General features: G+C 42.1%; 1 protein-coding gene across 2 annotated transcripts in view; it reads right to left on the bottom strand.

Moving 5' to 3' along the window:
* ASPM (assembly factor for spindle microtubules) overlaps window positions 1-12,462 on the bottom strand; it is a gene marked incomplete at both ends in the record, with an annotated part of 66,713 nt that extends 54,251 nt beyond the window's left edge. For both annotated transcript variants that reach the window (XM_082834779.1, XM_082834780.1), the window contains 3 exons: window positions 675-2,169; window positions 2,324-2,467; window positions 12,178-12,462. In XM_082834779.1, the coding sequence (XP_082690905.1) occupies window positions 675-2,169; window positions 2,324-2,467; window positions 12,178-12,462 (1,924 nt within the window). The remainder of the gene's footprint in view (window positions 1-674; window positions 2,170-2,323; window positions 2,468-12,177) is intronic.
* Window positions 12,463-18,766: the final 6,304 nt, after the last annotated feature.

Raw genomic sequence — 18,766 nt, 5'->3', positions numbered from 1 at the left:
TCTTTTAAAATTACCTGTTAAATAACCTGTGTGGTTTGTTCCCCTGTGGGGACCTTGATTGGCATCTGAGGGAACTGGGGTTAAAAGGTCATGATGGGATTGGCCCTAACAGTTTTCAAGGCAGACAGCGGTAGTACGGCTGTGAGCGCTAGGGAAGGAATGGTGAAGTTTTCCCCAAAGGAATGAGGAGCTCAGGTGCCCCGTCTTCATTCCTAAATAACGGCCAAGTAAAGGCTGAGCAGAATGATGTCCCCGGAGCACGGGGAGTGTAAAGGCCTCCTCTGCATCCCCCCAGGTGGTGTGATGGGGCCAGGCATTCACTGGGTCCTCCCCTCAGGGCCTGGACTAAGGTGAGGCACGTAAAGTACAACACTAGAGGCGGGGGCCAAAAACCTCAGTCATCAAGTATTTTAATGCAAAATTTTTAAAAAATCAAAGTTAATGCAGAAAAATCACGATGAACAAAACGTTAAAAGTTTAAAAAAGAACGAGATCACAGTGACTGCAGAATTCAGCCCTGCGCTACGTTTGCTCCATCTTCCACTAAGCAAATTGGTAAATGAAAAGTACACGTAAATTCAAGCTTATCGATAGTAATTTACTAAACCAAAAGAAACAGAAAATATGCCCTGCACAGCTATACTTTCATTAAAGATTTTATTAACAAGACTCACCAGTTTTCTTCTTCAGCTTTAATTTCTCTCTGTTGCTAATACGTTTGGAGGTGGAGGTTATCACTTTCTTTGTGTTTTTAACAGTTGATGTTTTGGACTCCACAGGAGAATAATGGATCCTTTTGATTTCTTGTACTTCTGTGTATTCTGTAACTGTAACCTTCAAATTTGCATCTTCTGTGTTTCCCTCACTCTTTCTTTTACGAGCAACTAAAGCTACCTTTGAGGGAGGAGTTATCACATTTTTACAACTCTTAGGTCTACTCAGTATTAAATCTCTAGCTGGAAGAAAAGAATGAAAATCAGCTTTCTCTTTGTGATCATCTGTTTCTTTTTCACACTCACCCACTACAATACTGAGACATCTTTTTGCCTTCGGTTTATCAGCCTCCGTTTGGTTTTCTCTGGCACAGGTGGGCTTTCTTTTAGTAACAGTGGCAGAAAGTATTGGGCGTCTCTTAAGAGGTTTATCGTGGCTGTGACTAGAAATATCCTGAACTGCAGAAAATTTAGGCTGGTTCCGTTTCTTAAAAGTATAACAATTTGACTTCATTTCTAAAGCTTTGGATTCTTCAAAAGTAGCTTTTGGAGATTTTGAACCCTGACATTCAGGAATACAAGGTAAAACTTCATTTTTTCTCTCATCCTGAGAAGGTTGTGAGGCCTGAGAATTTACATTTGATAATGGTGACAATTTACATGTTTGCTGAGATACACATATGTATGCCATATTATCTTTTAAAAATTGATTTGGGGATAGAATTGGATTAATTGACTCTGATTCTAGATCCTGATTTAGTCCATAATTATCATTTATGAAAGAATCTGGACTTAAAATTGTCCGATAAATTTCACATACACTTTTTGACTCCAAAATCATAGGCCTTGAATTACTTTTCACACACATACCTGGTGAAAGACACATCACTAATTCTCGTTCATTATTAGCTGCACGGCTGTTATTCACAAAGGACTCCGGACTTAGAAAATTTCCTTGGCTTTGTGTGATGTTCAACGTTGAAGAATAGTTTGGGGTAAGAGTAAGTTTACTGTTCTCTTCAATTTGGCCACTAAGATTATTTATGGAGTCAAAGGAAGTTTCACTTATGACTGTCTCATTAAAATGAAAATCGTTTACAATGTTGGCACCTTCTACTTTTAATACTTCCCCATTTTCAGATGCAGGAAGGGATGTGTAGGTAGCAGACTGATGGACAGAAACTGGCAAGCAGGTCTCCCCACGGCACTCTTGGAAAGTGGGACTGATAGGTGATATGGGTATTTTATTTTCTTCAAGGATTAAAGAATTGTTTTCTGTTGGGGAACAGCTTTCGTTCGTAGCCAGATTCTCACGTGCTTGTAGTGGGCTCCTAACTCTGTCAAATTTTGAGGAAACATTAAATGTTTTATTTACATTTTGAATATTTGAAATCTTCTGGTTATGACCTGAAGAGGCTGATACTTTCTTTTTATTAATGGTATCCCAAAGACTCCTCTGCAAAAATAAGAAAACATACAGATTAAGTTGATAACTATTGAATAGTACCTTTAAGCAAAATTATGTATGCTACCTCAAGACTGTTAACAAAATAATTTTTACATATTATTATTTTCCTAGAGTAAATTACAGAATGATGAAAACTTAGTACCTTTTTCTTTTTCGGCTCTTCTGCATTTCCTAGTAATATAGCTTGGTGTTTCAGAACATCATTTACAAGAAATGTCACGATCTCTCTTACTCGGCCTCCTTTTAACGGTGTCCAGGTAATAGAAATAACAATTTTTTCTTTAGGCTATAATCAAAAGAATACATTTTAAATGACTATAACAGTAGTGATGTATAATAACCAAAATATATTATATGCAACTTAGAATACAGTAGATGATTAATAATTGTTACTCACCAACACTCTATACCCTAACAACATTTAGAAATCAAATATATTTTCCTACCCTATCTCATTTCATTATAAGGAAAAAAGTTACTAGCAATAACAAGCTTCACAACAAAATAAAATTATAATAATCACTCAGTGGTTTTTAAAAATTTAATCACATATTTCTACTTCTTTAGAATATGTACAGAACTTCTATTTCAAATATGACCTTACATTAGAAAGAATTTTTCAAAAAGCAATGTAAAGATGATCAGCTAAATTCCTTGCTCTCCACTTCTCTAAAGTCCATATTATCATTATTGATATTTGTTAAATACTTACTTTGTTCCAGGCATAGTTTCAGGTATCTAATATAACTAGTCAAATCCTCACATCCCTAGGAAGCAGATACTGTGATGATGCACGTTTTACAGATGAAGTAATCAAGGTCCAGAATGCTTTAAGTATTTTGCCAAAGTCATACCGCTAGTAATTAGAACCCAGGCAGTCTGAGTCCAGAGTTTAAACCTTAACATCTACACCCTACAGCCTGGCAGGAATTTGCAAAATGCAAAACCCTCACATGACAAAACAAACTCTGTCTTTGTTGTTTTTCAGGGGAAAAAAAAGACAAGTTTTGTTTGTTTGTATGTATGTATGCATGTATTTAGACAAATTAAAATAGAAGTTTTACTGCAGAAGTTGTATTACGGTAATGCCGGAAGGGAGGAGAGATGGTAGACAAACTACCAACATTAGGACCCATGATCACACAACCCGAAAGACAAGAAATGGTAGAGCTGAACTGGTATCAGCCTCACAGTGGAGGTCAGACCTTTACAGCTTTTCCCCTGGACAGAAAAAGCAATTCTCCTGTCCTCTTCACAGTACCTGGGCTTCTCAGAACTCATACTCCTAGAGTTTAGTTATACAGGTGCCTGTTTTTAGTACCAAGCTTGCCTGCCATATAATAAAAGTCCTTACTTTGATATCTGTCTTTTATTCCCTTCCCTATGCTTGGCCATGGGCCCAGTAGAAGCATACTCCAGTTTCATGATACTGAATGAATATCTTTGGATCTTTCTTGTTGAATTATGCTAACTCAGTTAAGTGACCAGCTACAGCAAAAACAACAAGAATAAAATCATAAGAAAAACTCTGGTGAAGGCTAGCCTCCCCCTTGTCTGGCCTTGCAGAATTCCTGAGCTTCTCAACAACTTAGTATCCATAATTAGGTGAGTGTCCGAGACTCACTTTCAGAGCTCTGAAGGCCTCAGTAGATGGATAAACTGGAAAATCTCAGTCCCAGAGACCACACACACCATCTTCAACCCACCTGTTGTTATCCTAGGTCAGATCAGACTCACACAACTCTAATAAAAGGGAGGGGGATTATAAGCAAAGGTTAGGGTTGGAAGATCCCTCCAATTTAGAGCTTAAATGGGCTTTGTCTCATTTCACTAAATTTCAACTCATCACTTTGTTAAATTAATGTTTAACAGCACATCTGTGGTAGGCTAGATTATTTTGGTTCCAGGCTAGGATGTTTCTGGTTCTGTGATGTGTGCTCGCCATATAGAAATCATTAGGTCAGTGAATGTTCTTTGTTTTTTTGTCATATACAGACTTACCTTGTTTTATTTTTCTTTATTTCGCTTCATAGATACTGCATTTTTTTTTTTTTAACAAATTGAAGGTTTGTGGCAACCCTTCGTTGAGCAAGTCTACTGGTGCCATTTTTCCCACAGCATTTGCTCACTTTGTATCTCTGTGTCACATTTTGGTAATTCTTGCAATATTTCAAACTTTTTCATTATAATATTTGTTCTGGTGCTCTGGGATCTTTGATGTTAGTATTGTAATCGTTTGGGGTCCAGGAACTGAGCCCATAGAAGACAGCAGCCTTCACTGAGAAATGCTGTGTGTGTTCTGACTGCTCCACTGACCAGCTGTTCCCCCGCGTCTCTCCCTCTCCCTCGGCCTCCCTGTTCCCTGGTTCCCTGAGACACAACAACATTGAAATTAGGCCAATGAACAACCCGTCGACGGTCTCTAAGTTTCAAGTGAAAGAAAGAGTCGCATGTTTCTCACTTTGAATCAAAAGCTAGAAATGATTAAGCTGAGTGAGGAAGGCACGTCGGAAGCGTTGACAGGAGGAAAGGTGGGCCTCCTGCGTCCAGCTGTGAAGGAAAAGGAAACGTTCTTAAAGGTGATGACCTATTTAAGATCATTTAAAACTCAAAATGGAGCAACTGTTGTTCAGGCATCCAAAATGGAACCTGGTGGCCATCGTGGATGTGGTTTTAGACACATTCCTGCATCAGTAAGAACCTGAATTTTCTGAACGGTATCAGACTCAAGGATACTGAGGTAGGAGATAGACGGGCCCTTGCGCTGGACAGCTGGTGTTTGTCAAGCGGAGGAAAATCTGTTCTCCCTGGACACTCCAAGGACAAAGTTAATGGCAGGAGCTGAGCTCTGCTGGAGTAACAAGATAAGGTGACCACTCCTGACTCCTTGGGGCTCAAAAAGGAGGGGGCACCACCCCATAATAGGTGATGCCAAGCCTCTCACAGCCCCTGTGATGGAACCCATCTTGGAAAAAAGATGCACACACATGTTGGGGAGGGTCCTAGAACAGGTCATTTGTGGGAAAAGAAGTGAGATAATTGGCCAAAGGTGAACAAAGACCCGGAAGGACTGTCGTGTATAAAGGGTTTAAATCGCCTCTTCACTGCACTCCTCTTCGTTAGGAAGGACACCCACACCCTTTCTCCCCAGGTGTGTATTGCTTCAGTCTTAAATAAACAAACTGCTTCTCTGTGTGCTCTCCCACTTGTTGTGCTGTGTCTCTAATAATAAACTTTGTACCTGTTTTTACAGTTTTTGCCTCCTTGAAACATTCTCGCTTTCAAACGGGGATAAGAGCCAGGGCCACTTTGCTTCTAGTCTCTGGCCCCTGGTGGTCTGGCAGCTAGGATTCCTGGTTTTCATCCAGGTTACCCAGGTTCAATTCCTGGGCAGGGAACTAAGATCTCGCTTCAAGCCACGGCTCACTTCTGTCTCTCTGAAATCACTACTACCAGCCGTTCTCAAAACAGTATCTGCTAGAACTGCCAGCTGCAACATTATGGTCTCAAGGCCTCCCCTTGTAACTCTGCAACCCTTTTGGACCCCAACAAATCCTGGCTTAACAAGCACCCTTACTTCTTGCCAGCTCCAATCCTAATCCTTGATGAACAACTTATGTCACCTTCCTGTTTTTTGCCTTAATAAGCTTTCCTCATTTTGTAGTCTGATGGAACACAATTCAAGTACTCTTTGGATCTGTGTCTCCTGGGCTGGAGTCCTAACAAACCCAAATAAACACCTCTTTATTTCAATCAGTTCTTGGAATTCTTGGTTAACAAAGGAAATTAAGAGTGTTACTCCAGTGAACACAAGAATGATAAGAGCTTGGTTCATGAGGTTTAAGGAAAGAAGTCATCTTCACAACATTAAAAGTGCAAGGTGAAGCACTAAGTGCTGATGTAGAAGCTGCAGCAAGTTATCCAGGAGATCTCCTAAGATAATTAATGAAGGTGATTGCACTAAACAAGAGGTTTTCAGTGTAGAGGAAACAGCCTTCTACAGGATGAAGATGCAATCTAGGACTTTCATAGCTGGAGAGGAAAAGTCAATGCCTGGCTTCAAAGCTTCAAATGACAGGCTGACTCTCTCCTTAGGGACTAATGCAACTGGTGACTTCAAGTTGAAGTTAATGCTCGCTTACTATTCTGAAAGTCCTACGGCCCTTAAGAATTATGCTGAATCTACTCTGCCTGTGTTCTGTAAATGGAACAACTAAATCTGGATGATGGCACATGTCTTTACAACATGGTTTACCAATATTTCAAGCCCACTGTTGAGACATACTGCTCAGAAAAAAAGACTAAATTCCTTTCAAAATATTATTGCTCACTGACAATGCACCTGGTCACCCAAGAGCTCTGATGTAGCAGTGCCTATTTTCTTTATTTTCATGCCTGCTAGAACAACATCTATTCTGCAGCCCATAGATCAAGGAGTAATTTCGACTTTCAAATCTTATTAAGAAATACATTTCATAAGGCTATAGTTGCCATAGATAGTGATTCCTCGGATGGATCTGGGAAAAGTAAATTGAAAACCTTCTGAAAGGGATTCAGCATTCTGGATGCCATTAAGAACATTCATGATTCATGGGAAGAGGTCAAAATATCAACATTAACAGGAGTCTGGAAGAAGTTGATTCTAGTCCTCATGAATGACTTTGAGGGTTTCAGTTACTTCCTGGAAGTAACTGAAGATATGGTAGAAATAGCAAGAGAACTAGAATTGTAATAGGGAAGAACAAATCTGACTCCATATTAGATCTGTTTCTTTTACTTTAAACTTTGTACTCTATTGCTTTTGCTACAAGTTAAGAATGTTGCCTATAGCCTGAAATATACAGGATAGCCCATTCTCAAGGCTCTGACCTTTAAAGGCATAACACTTTTCCATTCATATAGAGATTCAAAAGCTGCAGAACAGAGAATAACATTTGTCTTGTTGGAGGTTTATAGGAACATCATGACCTGACCTACAGGGACAGCTGCAAGAGCAAAGGATTCTGACACCAAGAAGTTTGCAGCAACTAACAAGAGACCCTCCCCTTTTAATATAAAAGAAGCCTGAATTCTAACTCAGGCAACCCCACCCTTCAGCAGCCACCACCCTGATCAGTCAGCAGCATCAACATCGAGGCAAACCCTCCAATGAGCAAAAAGATTACAGTTTGCTGAAGGCTCAGATTGTTAGCATCTTTTAGTAGTAGTCTTTTTAACTTAAGATATGTATATTGTCTTTTTAGACATGATACTATTGTACACTTAATAATTACAGTATAGTGTAAACATAACTTTTATATGCACTGGGAAACCAAAACATTCTTGTGACTCGCTTTACTGTGATTTTCACTCTATTGCAGTGGTCTGAAACTGAACCCACAATATCTCCAAGGTCTGCCTGTACAACTGACTTAATGGGCATATCTATCAAATTTTGTTCTTATTGAGATTCAAATGAAATTATCTGTTTAGGATAAATTCAAGAGTGTGAACTCTTACTACTTGCTTCTCAATTTATATATAGAAAATTTTAAAAGGGGGTGTCCCTTCTAAAAAGTTACTGTTATTTAACAAATAGTTATTGAGTGCCTAATGGCATACATAGTGCCTGACACAGTATAGGCATACATTAAATATTTAACTGACAAAATTATTGAATGAATGAAAAGTAGACATGGTCTCTGGCCTCATGGACACTATATTCTTCTCAATAAAAGAAATTACAAAATCTAAGTGAAAAGATAAATACAAAAATACAAGTCCCCAATACTGTTATCAATAAAACAAAAAAAAGGTTTGAGAGAGCCAGAGTGAAGGGACCTATAATCTCTAACTGGGTGATCAGAGAGTATACTACTAATTTTTAAGCTAAGACAAAGTATATGAATGAGCTGGACAGACAGAGCTAAGGGAGAAGCAATTCAGCAGAACGTGCCAGCATGTACACAGCCCTGAAGCAAGAAACTGCTTAGTGTATCCCTAGAAACAAATAGAGGACCAGTGTGGCTTCATGTTAGCGGGAAGGCAAATGACCTGCGATACATGAGGTTGGAGAGAGAAGCAGAGGACTATGGTATATACGTAATCTCTTTAACAGATTTGAACATTATAAACAGCATTACTTAGGTGTACATTTTGTGGCTGCAGAGGCTTTGTTTTGTTTTGTTTGTTTGCCTATTTTCTTTAAGGCATACCAAAATGAAGTGCTAGTCTTTTTATCCTTAACTGAAAGGTTAATCAGCTAACTCAGGAGGAGAGCACATTGGGAAGAAGATGCTCAGAGCGCTCATCCCTTTTTCCCTTTCCATGCCCCCTCCTCCATCCACCTTCCCATGAGGAAGCCCTTCGTTAATCTGTAACAATCCATAGACTGAGACAGTGAGAGCGACTCAGTTCTGAAAAATATGTCAGGGATTTATAACTGATACATGCTTTTTGGACTGCAGTGATAGTCTAGCTACAAAACTTCACCTTTTATGGAGACAAATACCCTCAGAGGTGTAAAAACAGAAATAAAACATAAATTATTTTACTTTTTCCCTTTTGTAAATCTTTAGTTGGTCTCCCCTGCCCCCCAACTCCACTCTTTAAAAAAATTTCTTAGGTAACCCAAACAAATGAGGGAACAGATCTGTTATACTACTTTCTTTTAAATATGCCTCTATTACCTTCAGTAATGGCATTCTTGGATATGCATCACTGTTAATTTTTTGAACAGAAGCATTGCCATGTGTCTGAGATAAGAATCTTACTATTTTATCTAGATTCTGAAAGACAGCAGAAAGTCAGAATTACAATAAAAAAAGTGGGCTGCATCTCCCTCCTTTGGGAGAAGATTAAAAAAATGTTATCAATAAACAAGATGATCTCTCATAATTCCATCTGGTCCTAAGATTCTGTGGTCTTTGTTTACAAACTTTTTTTTTGTGACAAATCAGAAAATGGTAGTTGCAGCCAGTGACAACTGAAGCTGCCTTGTTATTAAATGGATCTGGCCCGCCCCCTTGTGGCCATAAGTGCAATGACCATGACTGTCTGAGAAGCCTGGCTGTGAAGGAGGAGGGAAGAGTCAGGTTTGGGGCTGCCCTGCCAGTCAGTTCATCCAAGTCTCCCAGTCACATCAAATTAGCATCAAACGCATTGCACAATAGACGGGTGGCTTATTTTCTTGAAGAAGTGCGAGCTGCCTCATGTTAGCCTCTACTCGTTTGCAGAGCAAAAGCTCCTATTTCCAGAACTGGCACCAATGAGTCTGTTAAACCATCCAGTTGAGTTGTTCATAACCCTGGATACAGAGATCATTTGAGGGGTTTGTAAAAAGTAAAAATGCCCCGACCCTCCTCTATGTCCTCCCCAGGAGTGATGCTGTAGCGGGGTCCTGGTACCGGTGGTTTTTTTAAAGCTCACCACTGAGGTACCGTGCAGTCAGGATGGAAACACCACGTAGCTTAATCCCATTCAGTAGGATGGCTGGTGATTTTAACTGAATGTCATTATGAAGACTCAGACCCAAATGACAAACTCCCTACATTAGAGCAGTCCTATGCAGATTCTAACACACCAGTATTATTGAAGTTTTAAAAAGAATGACTAGGAGATTAAAAGAAACCCAAAAGATCATTTAAAAAAGTTTTCCTTGGATTGGCCCCAGTAAATCTGCTCTACAAAAATATCCCAAATGACAGTCTTCTGGTCCTCACTCCTTATTAGGCCTAGATACATTGTACTGTAGACCTATTTTTATACTAATTGTGAATTTCTGTCACTATTTGGCAAGTATAACACTTTACTTAGTGGTTCGTTAGATGCCATCTGCGTACATCGAGTTTTCTGTATTTACCCCAGAAATTCACGTTAGTGAGTGTGGAGTGGTGAGTAGAAATCTCCCTCACTTAACAAGCAATCCAGACAAATCTGATGCACGTGGGTGAGGCATCTCAGAGAAACGCTGCTTAGTCATACCGTGACACGCTAATTCACTGAAGGTGTGGGGTGTGTTGTAGTTAAGGGATGTTCTAATATTTATTTTCTACTACAGTGCTTTCCAAAATGTGGTCCCTGGACCAGTAGCAGAGGCATCACCTGGGAACTTCTTAGAAATGCAAGTTCTAGTCCTATTCTACACATATGGAATGAGAAACTCTGAAGGTGGGGACCCAAAAGTACTTTAACCAGCCCTCCAGGTGATTCTGATGCATTCTTAAATGTGAGAACCACCGCTCTCCTCAAAACAACCTCCTTGACAGGTGTTTGATGTAGCTTCTTCTTGTTCTTAGAATTTTTCCCTCAACCTCCTAACATGTCTTTAGGGAGGAACCATGTCTCACGTCTATAAATCAATATAAGGGAAAGCGCATGGGATTTAAAATTATAAGACCTGGATGGGAATCCCAGCTCTGTCAATTGCTATGAATAAAACCATGCATAAATATTTCCACCCTCTGAGCATATTTCCTCATTAAAAATTAGGAAGAGAACATTTATTCAGGACACAGAGTCCAGACTTTTGCTTGAAGCTTTCTCTCATTTGAGCACCATGCACAACTGCAGCTGGCATTACTTCCAACCAATGAATGAGAAAATAGACACGGAAGACTCAGAAGAGTGAACTGAGCTGCCTACCCTGACCCATTGGACACAAACCCTTTGACAGTGTTGCCTTATCTACAAATGTGGATAAGGACTCCATGAGTTTGATGTAAGGATTAAATAAGGCAACAGAGTTTAAAAGAATTAGTAAAAGGTAAACATTATGTTTGTAGGTATTATCTTAGTGGCTTGGTGGGTTAAGTGGAATCAGCACACTCAGACCTGAAGCTGAGGGAAATCAACAGCTAATAAAAGACAAGTTTTGTTTTAAAGCAGAAACCATAAAACATCATAAAACAGATGGTTTAAAATATAAGAACAGTTAATTTTTACAGTATAAAAAGTATAATTCTAAAAAAACAAAACCCAAAAACTTTAGTTCCACAAAACAAAAAAGAACAAGTAGAAGCATTATGTAGATAGAAAAATGTATATATCTTTTCACGAAAAGAAAAGCAAACATTTATAAACTAGAGAGAAGGGGCAGGTTCTTAAGTGTAGCTGAACCACTGCTTAGCACAAGTCAACAGACCTCAGATTAAAGCCTCTTCTCACTGCCTTAGGAAGCGGTTATTTACATAAGGAGTGAGACTCCCTCAGCTAATTTTTGTTTTCTTTTCACCCTTTCAGAGATTCTAATCAATGGAAAGACCACAGAAATCAAAATAAGAAAGTAAATTCTCTAGATTTTGGTGACAGGAATGGGAGCATTACTCTGGCCAAAGCAATGAAGAAAAGTTACCCACGAAGTTCTTGAAACAACATAAAATTAAATTTGAATCACCGTTAAAACTACACTACAGCAAACAAACAAAAATAAGATTAAAATAATAAGGTGTTCATACTGGTTGAAAACAACACTGAGGAAGTGTTTTTGGTTTTGTTGCTATAGACGTTTGGCCAAAACAAAGCTCACCGGAATAGTAGTTACCCTGACCCTGTGGAATCAGTTTCCCTACGGAAACTGAAGTGGATATTTAAGATGACTGATGGAAAGCAATTAAAAAACCCTGCTCTAACCAAAGTACTCCTGGCAGTTTTAAATACAGACAGATGGATGGATGGATGGATGGAGAGACAGATGAAAGATAAGAATATTGATTTTAAAAGTGCCATCCATTACTCTAGAACCGCAAGTCTTCTCGAGGCCTGAAGTCTATGAAAAACGCTTCTCTGCAACAGAAAACTAGGAAAGGGCTTCTAAGGATGCTCCGCGCAGGCGCGTGGACGCGATGTCACCGCCCGAGTCCCCGATGACCAGGCTCCTCTGCCCCGGGGACCAAGGCTCACCCAGCGTTAGAGGGAAGGACCTGGCTTTATCTCCAGGCCTCAGGTCCGCTGCTGCTCGTTCCGAGGCCCCTCCCGGAGCGCGGCGGGGAGACCGCGGAGGGCCCACTCCCCTCCTACCTGCAGCACGAAGGCGCTCGGCCAGACGGTGAAGCCGCACTCGGCGGCCGGGCCACGGGACAGCCTCACGGTGGTCGCCTCCTCGTTGGGGTTGTCCAGGGCCAGGGGCAGCGTCCGCGAGGCTCCCAGGCGCACGTCGCCGAAGCAGAGGAAGGGCGACCTGCAGAAGTGGCTGAGGGACAGGACCGGCGGGGAGGCCGCCTCCTCCTCGGCCCGGGAGCCCCGCGGCCTCGGTTCCGGGGGGCTCCGTTCCCAGCGGTCGCGCCCCCGACGCCTGGTCGCCATGGCGGCCTCTGGGCCGAACGGGCTGCTCCGAGCCGCCGTGCAGGAACGCCCACCGTGGCCTCTCGGGAAGCTGGCGGAATTGGAGCGAATTCGCCCCCCTTCTCGTGCGATCGCCGGGACCCGGTAAATAAGCCGGACACACAGACTCGCAAACTGGAAACAGGAGCAAACAGCGCAGGTTCTTTGCTCTGTTTAAACTTCCCGCCGCCACCAATGGGGGAGCCCGGACCCGCCCACCTCCCCGCGGGGCCAATCATCGGGCAGCAGTCCCGGCCAATGAGAAGAGGGCGCCTTATTTAAACGTGATGACGGCGGCGCCTGGCTCTGCGCGCGGAGGCGACAGTGGCTTCGACGTCTCTGTGGCCCCTGAGGCCCGGGGCTCGGACTCGGAATTCGCCTTTCGGTTTTGTGAACAGGCTGCTTGAAAGAAAGAGAGTCACAGCACTTCCACCGTAAATGCAGCAGTCATTGCCTTGCTGGGACAGTGATTTCCCTCCCCCAGTATCCCCGCCCAGGGTCACAACCCTGAGCTCCCCGCAGAGGCTTCCTGGGCCCAAATGGGAGAAAATGAGGAAAATTAAATGTATAGTTAGTGTGAACGTGCTGATGTCAGTGCCTGACCCCAGCAGGGGCTCAGTGATACAGGGAGCAAAACTAGGTAAACAAACAAAACCTGAGATTCCCAGAAATTCATAAGCGATGGTCTTGACTGGCATTGCCCTTGACAAATAACTTCCGGTTTTCATTTTAATTGTAGACATCTGATAATAATGGTTATCGCTTACATGTTACTCTTTGCCAGGCATTGTTTTAAGCCCTGCACATATTTATCTCAACCTTCACTTCAACCCTGTGAGGGAGGTGCCATGATTCGTGCTTCACAGATGAGCGAGGCCGGCGTCCAGCCAGCCAGGAAGTGGCAAAGCCAAGAGACGGACACAGGCAGCTCGGCTGGTCTTGCTCTCACCCCTGCACCTACTGCCTCTAAAGACAGGAGGAGACTTTAAAAAATAACGTGTGGATGTGTGTACGCGTGCATGAAATATATCAGGAGGAGACTTTAAAAAATAAATTGTGGATGTGTGTACGCGTGCATGAAATATATCAAAAGAAATCTCCCTGGGTGGAAAACCAAAATGAGGAAGGTGGGATCTGAAATTATATTCACTGACACCCATTTTGACCTGATGTTGAACCCGGTTATCTTAACGATACTGAATCAAAAGTGTTCATGGAGGTTTCTTAAAATCCTAATTTAGGATTGATGCACAATAAGACCACTACTCCATAATTTTTTAGCAAAATGTTAATGTGAACAACAATAACCTTCATATACACTTAATTTATATTTATTATTTCATACTGTGAATGTTGTCCATCAAATTAACATTACAAATATAAGCCCTTAAGCTTAAGTCACTGAAATGTTTGTTTCAACCCTTTTTAACAGGATAGTAACACATCTTGTTTATCTATGCTCTCCCCTCACAGCTTCTCTTCATAAAGCAAAGCTGTTGACGCACAATTTTAGAAAATCCAGAATGAACTGTATGGATTATTTTTTATTTGCCCTCCACTTCCATCCTCCACCCTTTTCCAGCCTGCTCTTTGCTGTGGGATGCTGGCCTGTGTTCTGTATTTGCTACATCCATAGGTTTTTTACTCTGTAGCTTCTGTTTTACTCAAAGAGAGAGGTAAGGGTACTTCCCCCATTCCTGCCCCCCCCCCCTTGGGCTGGCTCCATCTCAACATTAAAATCACAAGTAGCTGGAGAGATGCCCTCTCCTCATGGGTCTCTGGGGATCTGGGTGTGGGGATACCATGGTGTTACTAGTCCCAGGATATGGCACTATTGCTTGTTTCCCTGCATCCCTGTCACATCTTTGCAAATGGTCCCTTTATTAAACTTCCTTGAATTCCACTACATTGGAGAGGGCCAACTATTTCCTTAGTGTCCCTGGCTGATGCAATAGTGGCCTTAGGAAATTGCCTCTTAAGATCGAATTCTGAATTGAGTTGCTCCTATCTGAGGAGCACAGGGATAAACTCCTGCTAGCGAGAAACATCATGATAATCCACGGGATGCGGTAGCATCCTGAGTCCTCAAATCATCCATCTGTGGCGGCAGCATGAGATGAAGTGCATACGAAGGGCAATGTATTCAAAGATCAGGTGGCCGGGGCACACAGTGGCTATGCCAACACTTTATAAATGATTATAAAGCTTAGAGTGTCACCTGGTTTCACCTGACCACCCTGGAGAGCATACATAGGGAAAAAGAAAATGAAACTCTGTGAACATCCAAGGGTACCACTAAGAACATATCTTGAGAACAAGAATGTGTGGACGGAAGGCCTGAAGAAGCCCCTCACTTCCTGTGGTCTCAGGGAACACATGGCCGAGGACTAATCCTGAGGCTGCTGGTAAATGTGGCAACACTGATGAAATGCTCGACCCTACCAGCCCTCCTAGCTAAGGGGAGGGAGGGGGACCCTGGGAAGGAGTACGGTATTTGGGCAAAATTTTAAAGGCTGAGAGCTTGTATTTCTCCCTATTCCCACAAACCTCCCTCACCAGCAGAGGCAGCCCCTCCACCGGTCCATTATATTGATGACATTTGCTAATTAAATCTGATGAGCAAGAAACAGCTGTCAGGAGCTGGGAGGGTCTGAGACTTACCCCGCTGAAGCTTTACTGGAACACAGAGACACCCATTCCTTTACATGTTATCTAGGGCCGCTTTCACTATACAAAGGTGGAGTCGAATAGTTCCAGGAGAAATCGTATTGCCTGCAAAGCCTGTACTACTTAGTATCTGGCCCTTTACAAAGAAGTTTGCTGACCTGGGATCTAATCCAAGGAACCAAACAACTGGATGTGACAAGCAACATTCCATTATCAAGTCAAAGTGGTGAACACCAGCCCAGGGCTGAGCAGGCCCCAAGTTCACAAGCTGCACAGACGACTCGGGTCCTGTTATATCTCCTCCTCCTACACTGTCTCTCTCAGGCTGTACCTCGGGGAAATCGGGGATCTCCTTGACCATTTCATAAAGGAAGACAAAGCCTGGTTTATGGACGGATGTGTATGGTAGGCCAGATGTGAGCAGAGCTGCGCAATAGCCTCCCCTCAGGGTAGATGAGAACACTCAGGGAGCAGAAGTTTGGATGGTACATCTAATCCACTTCCAAGGGGAGAAGACACGTCTCTGCTCTCTGCTGACTCAAGGGCACAGTCAACAGGTTGGGCAGCGGGTCAAGGGCTTGGAAAAAGCAAAATGAAAACTTGGTGACAAGTTAAGTCTGGGGAGGAGAGGTTTGTAAAAGGACATCTCAAGATAGGGACGGGGGACTTCCCTGGTGGTGCAATGGTTAGAAATCCGCCTGCCATTGCAGGGGACATGGGTTTGAGCCCTAGTCGGGGAAGATCACACATGCTGCGGAGCAACTAAATCCGTGCGCCACAACTGCTGAGCCTGTGCTCTGGAGCCCGTGAGCCACAACTACTGAGCCCATGTGCCACAACTACTGAAGCCTGCACGCCTAGAGCTCATGCTCCGCAACAAGAGAAGCCACCGCAGTAAGAAGCCCGCGCACCACAACAAAGACCCAACGCAGCCAAAAATAAATTAATTAATTTAAAAGAAAAATAGGGATAGGAAGTTAAGAAATTTGTGTCCCTAGTAAATGCCATCAGAGAATATCCAAGGCAAAGGAAGAGCTCAAAAATCAGGCAAACAAGACAACCTGTCCTGCTTAGGTGTTAGAACCTCTTTCCTCAGAGACCCCATTCTTATTTGGTGAACCCATGTATACACTGGCCATGGCCGCAGATATGGGGGCTATGAAAGAGCTTAAACAGTCTCCGTCTTTCCAAGGCTGATTGGATGTGCCACCGCTGAGAGCCTGACCTGTGAACAGAGGCCAAGCAGAACCCCCAGTGTGACTCCACTCCCCAGGGACCAACCAGTTACCTGTGGCATGTCGGTTACATTAAACCCTTTCTACCACAGAAGAGGTGGTATTTTCCTCTCTGGAGTAGATGCATTTGCTGAGTATAGATTGCTGTACCTGCCCCCACTATCCATGCACAGACGTACAGAATGCTTTCTCTAGAACCAATGAATCGGTGGAGGTTTTCAAAGTGTGTCTAAAAATTCTTGGTCACTTCTCCCTTCAAGAGGGGAATCTTAATTTGTGTCCCTTGAGTGGTGTGGACTTAGGGACTCACAGTGGCAGATGTGATGTGCTATCACTTCCTAGATTAGGTTATAAAAGACTTCAACTTAAATCCTGCCTGTGTTCTTTCATTTTTTCAGCTGGGGGCAGCCAGCTGTGTATCTATCACCAGGCAGCCCTGTAGAGAGAGGCTGTGTTGGGAGGAACTATGGCCAGAAGTGGGCTTGGAGGTGAAGCCTGCTCCAGGATGGCCTCTAGAGACTGCAGGTCCCATGAAGTTTGACTTCAACCTCTGGCCCTGAGCCAGAGCCACCTAGCTCAGCCAGTCGATTCCTGACCCACAGGACCTGTGAGATAATGTCTGTTGTTTCAAGCCACTACATTTGGTCTAATGTGTTACACAGCAATAGAGAATTAGGTGTCCCACACAACACCGCCTCCAGTGGGAAGGCTTGGAATTCACTAGTCTTCTACCAGCTGCCTGTGGAGGCTCAGTTATGTGCCAGATGCAGATGACAGCTGGCCAGGTCGGGTGTGTCCTGTCACTCGGCTCGTGCCTTAGACCAGCAGTGGTTCCTCCCGTGGCCAGAGTGTACAGTTCTGGGAATGAGAGGTAGTGGCGAGAGTGTCCCCTCTCACTGTCGCAAGCAACAGCCCATTCATGGGATTTTCTACACTTCAGACTCCTTGGGGAAAAACAGCACATGACTACTTCAAGCATAATAGTCCACTATTAATATTTAAACTTATATTAATTAGCCACTTAAAAACCATTAAATAATGATTTATACATTTAACATATAAAATATTTCAAAATGATATCTAGCTTATGAAAAATAAAGAAAATTTTAATAACTGTGCCCCAAGACACTGGTTTTCTATGTGTTCATGATCTTTTTATTCAATTTTTCAGGAGGCAGGCAGAGCACTGCATTGTCATGCTGTGAAAATGTGTTCAATAAAACCTAGATATGCTTTATTAGGACCAAAGAACTTTATTTTAAATATCAAAACAACACAAAGAACTAGTTCAATATACAATACACTTCCTAGTCTTCACAGAGAACTGAATTTTTCTATAAAGACATTGGTACTCAGGATACACGAGACAGTCAAAATATCTATAAAACTCACAAGATACTTTACACACAGTTGACAAAATAATGAATCTTGATATTTTAGATTTTTCTTTGCAATCGTTTTTTAAAAGAGTTCTCATGATTAAAAAGAAAACTTAGGATTGGAGACTGAAAACTAGGTTCATAGGCATTTCCACTTTAGTGTACATCATAAATCCCGTAATCAGAACACTTCCTACACAACACGGAGCAGCCAAGTGCCCACCTCTGTGCTCATGTTTTGGCAGCCGCACGCATCGGTTGTAATACAGTTTTGTCCACAGGGATAAGAAAAGTCCGATTGTTACAAGGAATAAAAATTTTGTAATTACAAAGCAGGAATACCAAGCAACGAGGCGAAATAACAATGAGAAGTGTGCATGCTCTTCTTTCAAGAAATGTTTTAAAATCGCCAGCAGTAATGCAAGCACCGAAATTACTTCTTTACCTAAGAATTTGGAAAAAAGCAGAACGAAAGACGTATATCCATCTTTGTATAACCTCTGGTCTCTGAATATAATTCTTATTTTCTCTCTATATAAATGGCTACAGAGGCTAAATTTAAATTGGGGATTTTTCAACACAGACTCAAGATCAATGCACAGCAAGTTGAAAAGTGAAGAGTAAACACAGTACAGACGCTCTCTCTACCAGACCTTTCCCTCATCCTCCACATGACCTAATGCTGTAACTTCTACCTTATTAAGGCCACTTCCAAAGAGGAAGCGCAGAAAACATGCAACTATTGCAGGAAAAAAGTACCTTGAAGTAGAAATAATTTTAGAGGAAATAAGGGAACGATTCCCCCCTTCCTAAACCACTACAGACTTTACAGAGAGGAATGTGCAAAAGAAAGAGAGGGACCTAAAAGAATTGTCTATGGTTCCTAGAAATTATCAAAAAATTATTCTCACATTATCCATTATTCAATCTAATAGTAACATTTACCATAACACTATTAAAAGTTTTAGAAATGCTACTTTTGTTTCTTATTAAAAAATACATTTC

This window comes from Leucopleurus acutus, assembly GCF_964270905.1.
Source record: "Leucopleurus acutus genome assembly, chromosome: 2".
In the NCBI taxonomy this organism is placed as follows: Eukaryota; Metazoa; Chordata; class Mammalia; order Artiodactyla; family Delphinidae; genus Leucopleurus; species Leucopleurus acutus.
Note: the sequence above shows the minus strand (reverse complement) of the source record. Positions and strands in the feature narration are given on the sequence as shown.